The sequence below is a fragment of the Aptenodytes forsteri genome, unplaced genomic scaffold, assembly GCF_000699145.1.
Source record: "Aptenodytes forsteri isolate BGI_AS27 unplaced genomic scaffold, ASM69914v1 Scaffold120, whole genome shotgun sequence".
NCBI lineage: Eukaryota > Metazoa > Chordata > Aves > Sphenisciformes > Spheniscidae > Aptenodytes > Aptenodytes forsteri.
The window spans coordinates 3371291-3378030 of record NW_008795938.1 but is presented as its reverse complement, the minus strand read 5'-3'; the positions used below and the strand labels follow the sequence as shown (position 1 = coordinate 3378030).

Sequence of the window (6740 nt, the reverse complement as noted above, 5' to 3'; positions counted from 1 at the left end):
CCTCCTCCTCCTCCTCCTCCTCCTCACCGCCGCGCTCGCTCCCTTCCCCCCACCCACCCACCTACGGCGACAACGGCGGAGTGCGGCCGGGTCGGCGCCGTGCGCACGCGCGGGATGTGCGAGGGGCCGCTGGGAGTTGTAGTCCGGCCCGTGGCCGCGCCCCCTACCCCCGCCCGCAGAAGAGCGCGCTGGGTGCCACGGGAGCCGCCGCCGCGCTTGAGGCGCGGGGTTCTTCGTGTGCGCATGCGCGGGATGTGCAAAGTCTCTTGGGAGCTGTAGTCCTCCTCCCTGAGGCCCAGGCGCGATGGCGGGCCGCTCTCAGGGGAGCGCTGCACGTAGCGCTGCCTTGTCCCCGTCCTCCCTCTGTCATCCCCTGTTCTGCACCCACACCACACCCCTGCCCGTGGACTCATACTGCAAAGATAGGGTCGGTTCCTCACTCTTGCCTGCAAAGGCACAATACACAGCAGTAGGTAGCTCCTGTAACAGAAGCCCAGATGAAGCGGGTCACCCCTGCCACATACTGGTGTTTGTCCCCACGCGTGTACTGCGTGTGTCAGTATTTTCCGGCTTTCCCACGCAAGCACATGGTCAGGTGAAGCCTGGCACAGGCAGCAGGTACCTAGTTAGCACTCTCGCACGGCCACGGAGCTAGAAGGCAGCAGTCGCAGTTAGTTCACACGTGCAGAGTTCACAGCAGGACCTTGGACTTGTCTAAACTTTAAAGCAGTTTTAGATTCACCTGGGCCCCCAGCTGCACCACGACAACTGCATGTGTGAAGAGCAACATCTCTGTCATCTAGCTAAAGCCATGTGCACACCGTCTGACCTGTCCCCAGGGTGCCACAGCTGACATGTCCACAAATTAATTCTGCAATAGTTCCTATGTGCTTATTGTACACGTGCGGTAAAGCCTCACCCATACAGGGCCCATTCATCTGAAGTTTCTAGGCACTAGCAGTCCATCAGATTGCTACCAAGAACTGTTGGGCAGAACATTACAGTCAGTGCAGTAACCTCCTGCTCAAGTGACTGAATTTCCATCTGTTCCCCGTGACCCTGTCCCACCTTCAGGCAATCCTTCCCTCTGAGCAGCGGATGCTTCTCAAAGCTCTGAACAAAGCAAAACTTAAATCCTTGCATCTTATTTGTGTACTTTGTCTGCGCTATGATGTGCACTTTTCATAAACTAATCAAGACTTATAAAACACTTCTAGATTAATTAAAAAGTGATCATTTTGGAAGTATTTGTTTTCCGTAAGCCACACCTAATCAAAACACCCTTACTTGGGATCTCTTACAGTACTCACAAAGGCACGTCTTTCCCTTAACCTGCAGTACCTGCAGTCATCTTAGGCAGTAAGACTTAAGCAAAGATATTTTTGTTCATAAAACAAATGAGGAGAGTCATTTCTCATCTAAAGCTTACGTTATTGCAGCTGCATATGAAGTATAGCTACTTAAAATGCCAAACATCCTTGCCAATTCACTGAACGTAATTTGTTGGTCATTATCATTAGTTTTAGGAACTAAATAGTACTGTACCTCTTGTTCTTTCTTATCCTAATCAAGCACAATAGGAAAAGAAACCTGCATGGGAAAAGGAATGAATCTCCAACCTCTGTGGTGCATTTCCACTCAAAGTGCTTTTCTGTGAAGAAAGCAGCTATTGGGTAAAGATACTTAGCTGCTATTCTTATAAAAACAAAAGCCCCAATCCTGATATTATCTACAAGAGTACTTCAGGAGAGAGCTCTACAAAATCTTCTATAGAAGAACTTACAGAGCATGACTTCTGCCATGAGAACCTCAATGGACTCAGGATATGCAAATGAGAGATATCTACACTCTCCCCTCCTCACTTTTATTAAAAAATTTTTCATAATTGGACCACTGGATCATGGTACTTGGACGAAAAGGAAACAGAAGTTTTCTTTGCTCCACTGTCTTTCAAGTTTTTTTCAGTTATAAACCTTCCAATACACTGATATACAGTATACAATATTCTGTATATTGAATTTTCAAATATGCTGAACATTTCATTAAAATATAAGCATCTATATAAGCACACAGACATTCACACACCCTTTAGCACTGTAGCACTACACCTATATTTTGCAAGTGGGTAGGCCTGCAATTGCCTATTCCTTCTTCACTGATGAGGCAAACTTGGCATATTTACCCTCTTTTCAAGCTTTGGCTCCACAAGCTGAGGGGGGAAAAAAAAAAAAAGCTTTCTTATTCACAATACAGATTTCTGTCTTAGGTTTCATAACTTCTTTCATCCAAGTAATTTCTAGTAGTTCTAATTCAAATATTCCACCCTATATCTTGTAATTTTAGCCCTGCATATGTCTGAGCTAAGCTCCCGTTTGGCAGCCCGATTCAGCTGCAATTTCAGCAGAAGTTTCAGATTACTTTTCCGGGTGAATTTTGCATATTGAATCTTCAGTGCATATATCACTTTAAAAAGATTGCAGCATACTTTATGAGAAGTCACACTTACTAAGCGTGACCAAAAAAAAAAAAAAAAAAAGTCAAGAATGTTTCCCATTTTCTTGGGAAAAAAACCCCAGTGGTATTAAACAAGTCTTTCCCTCAGCAGTTTCCTAACAAGAACCTGATGCTTCCTGGTGACTTTGTGAACCATTACATAACATCTATTTATGTTACTACTAGCTCGCAGGATCAGATTCATAGTCTATACTTTAAAAACTTCAGTGGTTTAAAAACAAGATTGTAAAACGTGTATAAGACTTGCTTCAAAATGAAAGAGTAATAAATTCAGATTAGATCCTTTAGGGCGTTTTTAACGTTACTGATTCCTGTATCCTTAACCGAAAGGAAGATTAATGGAGTGATAAAGTGCAAATCACGCGGCAGAGGGAGAAAGGCAGAAAGGCTTTAGTGAAACATTCAAAACATTTTTTTTAAATAGGAAAAAGAAACTTCTCCATCTCTATTCCTATTAAGATTACAGAAGAATAGCCAAAAATTTCCAGAATGAAAACATACACTGGAATGCAAAACTTTAATTTGGGATTAGATAGTACAGCTACTCTTATTTGTGCAAAGTTCATCGCATCTAAAAATACCACAGACAAAAATGGCAAGCTAGCGTTCAGAGAAACAAATCTTTGACCCTCATTTCATCTATATGAAAGGAGATCTCCAAAATATGGTGAGAGGAAGAAAGCACCATATAACACGCAGCGTCATCAATCCTACTACTTTACTTTAACGTCTAAGACGCACATTGCTGCTGCTACCACAGGACTGCAAAACTGTAGTTGAAACACAATGGGGAAACTAAATCTTTTGCACTTCTGTGTAAACCACTAAAAGTGAGCAAACATAGACTTTTTTTTTTTAATTGCAGATGGAGGTAAGATTTCTCAGAGGCAACCTTCCAGTTTATTTAAAAACAGACTCTCAGCTGGCCTTTGTGTGACCGCCAGAGGGCATGGCAGATGTAGCAGAGGATTAAAGCTTTCCTATACTGTAGAGTACAGACCATGTTAACAAAAGCTGCACTTTTATTGCCTGAAAAGGTAATTTAATACTTAGCGCTCTCTTTGTAAAAGCCCTAGATAGGAGGAGGTTTTAAAATCAGTATAAGGAGTCCAATGCCATCTTCTCACCCGGAAATTATTTCAGATAGCTACACAGAGACAAGACATTCATCAGCTTATCAACCTTCTTATTTTAAAGTGAAATTACATTTTTTAAGCAGTGAAGACAAAGACCAGATATTTTCACCAAGGTTTTAAGTGATTAAACCAAAAAAGTGTTACCTTTTAACAGCAAGGTTTAGACGTTGAACAGTGACCGTAATGACAGACATGTTAATAAAATAAATAGAAGTAATTTATTAAATCACAAATGGAAGTTATCAGTGTTTAGAATACCAAATTGCAACATTAAAAAACCCACCACCCAAACCCAAGCATAATACAAAATTACGCAACTGTCAATGCAAACTCAAATTTCACATCATATGCACACAAGAAACAAACCAGTTACAGTACACAAGCAAAAATACTGCCTGGCAGTATCCCTTACTCTCTGTTTCCTGACACTTTAATAAAAATAGTGTCCATATTACAGGCTAACCTTCCCTTCCTCAGTCGATTTCTTCATCCACCTTTTAAACTAGTAAGTACTGAACACTAAAACTTTAAAGAGGTGTCCCTCGTTCTGCTTGGCCCACAATGCATTTCCTACCAGCTCTACTATTTGTAACTAAAGGAGTCAACAATTGCCGTTAGTAATTGCTATATGATCAGAAGCATGAGCCTGTATTTTTCAGCATTCCCAGTCAAATCTGCATGCTAAAATTTCTCTTTGAAGAAAAAGCTAATGCTTCAACATTCTTCTCAGCCAAAGATGTGTGATATGAAATGAGGCAATCAGGCAGGAACTGGAAGAATTTAAGCCCTTTTAAGGCAGCTACAGAAGGAAAGTGTCTGATGAGGGAACAAACCCATTACAAAAATCTATTTTAAGAGCTCAGAAAGTGAACTATACCCCTTGGGAGGATAGATGACTCACTCAGAAGGTAACAGAAGAAATTTACCTTGGAAAAATTAAGGCTCCTTCCCCGTTTTTCTAAAGCCAGCATCTTTTCTTAGTATCTTCTTTCTTCTTTTCAAATAGAGTAAAATAAGTAAGGGTAATTTACCAAAAAGCTCAAACAGCCACTATACTCAACAGCCAGAATAATTCTCAAAGAAACCTATAATTACTGAAAGGCAGAACATGAAATCCCCAGTTGTAGCAAACACTCCTTTCCCCTCACTGACCTGTTATTTGGGAATTCAGCTGTAAAAATAAACTTGGTTCTTGCTTTGGAGGAAATGCTGCAGGTGGCAGAAGTTAACTCATTAAGATCCAGCAGTAAAATCTCTTTCTTTTAGTCATTTTGATTTATTTCAAGGCTGAAGGACTTAATAGTGCATAAAGAATTGTTGATTTGAATGTGATGCTCCTAAAACCTTAGCATTCTTTGTGTCCCAGGTGTTGACCTATAAGAAAGCAAAGCAGATAGGAATTACAAAGACCTGAACTGCCATTACTATTCTAATATGAAAAATTTGTAAAAGCCTTGAAAAGAATGGCTATGTTTTTTAAAATTAATATTCCACATGTGCAGACTATCTTGTGTGGAATAAGTATTTTTTTTTCTTGTTAAGTATTTTTTTTTCAAGTTGATGTTAAGCATTAAGTATTAAAAGATCATCTGTTCATCTTCCACAATTGTATGGCTTGAAAAGCCTGATATTTGCGCAGTGCTGATAATTACTATATTTGCATGCATGTGATTTACTGTGCTTTGATTCTGTATAAACAACCATAGTTTTATTTTGCAAAGGTCAGGCATATAGTAAGAACTGTATATTTTTCTATTTTTTCTTTTTTTTTGCAAGTTACATAACAACATTATGAAACAGCCGATGTCCAAGAATTAGTTAAAAGAGTGCACTTCTAATTTCTGGTATTTACTTCCTGTTTTCCTGCCATTAAAGTGAAAAAGTGAGAGAGCCAGTTTACCTCAATTCATGGTGAGGGCTGTATAGACCTCACGGATCCCTTCTAAAAACCTCTTCCCCCACCTCCCATAAGCATTTTTCTCAGAAACACTGCTCAGGGCTTGCAGCTGCTCATGCTGACTTTGGGGGACTGCCTCCTCTTGAAACGTGATGTTTGTCCTTCTGACCCATGTTAACGAACAGGGATCTTTGGAATTTAAGAATGCCCAAGACTCTTGATTTTAAACACTTTATTAATAGGTGTTTGTTCTTGAAACTACAGAGGCCGATCAGCCACCACCCCACTCCACCTGTACCAACAATAGCTTTGTCTGGAAGCTAGGATTGGAAGTACTTCCTATTTGAGTCCAATATATTGAGTCAATTTCCTATTTCTGATAGTTCGCTTTCACTTTTTACGAAAGTGTTTTACGAAAAGTAAAAAAGGCGCTAAAGCACAGGTCTAGAGGTAATGACAATGAGGAAAGGACTAAACTAAGCTGAGAATGGGTACCTGAAGCACTGGCATCCTGCCATGCTTATGGCACAACTACGTGACCCACCGGCGCAAACAGCGATAAGCGAACAATAACAGGCTCTGTTAGTTTTGTGTGAAGTTGTATTGACTACAACAACATCTTAATGTTAATAAATCTCATCGTAAACTGAAAGTACAGGCTGAAATAGGTAACACAGGAAGACGCAACATGAAACCGCTCGTGCTCTGACAGCACGCTTGGCCTATTGCAGTTTGCAAAGGCTGCTGAAAGTCGTCCCTTTTCACGAAGTTGGGGGCAGAGGGCCCTTTCCCCACCTCCCCTCCAAAGAGGTGTCATTTTGGTTTATCTCGGAAGCTGTTGCATACTTGTTTAGATGAACTAAGCCTACAGCCCCTCTTCAAGTCCTGACAGAGGAGACGGCATCAGCAGGGCACTGAGGATGCAGCGCGTTCTGGTGTAAACACACTACAGAAATAGGCAAGATCGTCAAATGATGTTTTCAAGGCTTTTTTTTGCCTGGAGGGCTTTTAAAAAGTAGGTGTTTAAAAGAGGAGCCGAGATTGTTTTAACCTTCAGTCCCCAGCGCCGCAGACCCCCGCCCGACACAAGGCGACTGCCGGGATGGGAGCCCTCATGCTCGCCCGCCGCCCAGCCGCAAAGCCCCGCAGGAAGAAAACGAAACCCCAGCCACCCGCCGAGAGAAAGGGGAAAG

At 41.6% G+C, this 6740-nt stretch overlaps 1 protein-coding gene across 1 annotated transcript in view; it reads right to left on the bottom strand.

The window, feature by feature from the left end:
- The window catches only part of ZFR (zinc finger RNA binding protein), a 64813-nt gene that overhangs the window by 47293 nt on the left and 10780 nt on the right, over window positions 1-6740 (bottom strand). Inside the window, exon 2 of the mRNA XM_009285229.1 lies at window positions 62-480. Within this exon, the coding sequence (XP_009283504.1) occupies window positions 62-480 (419 nt within the window). The remainder of the gene's footprint in view (window positions 1-61; window positions 481-6740) is intronic.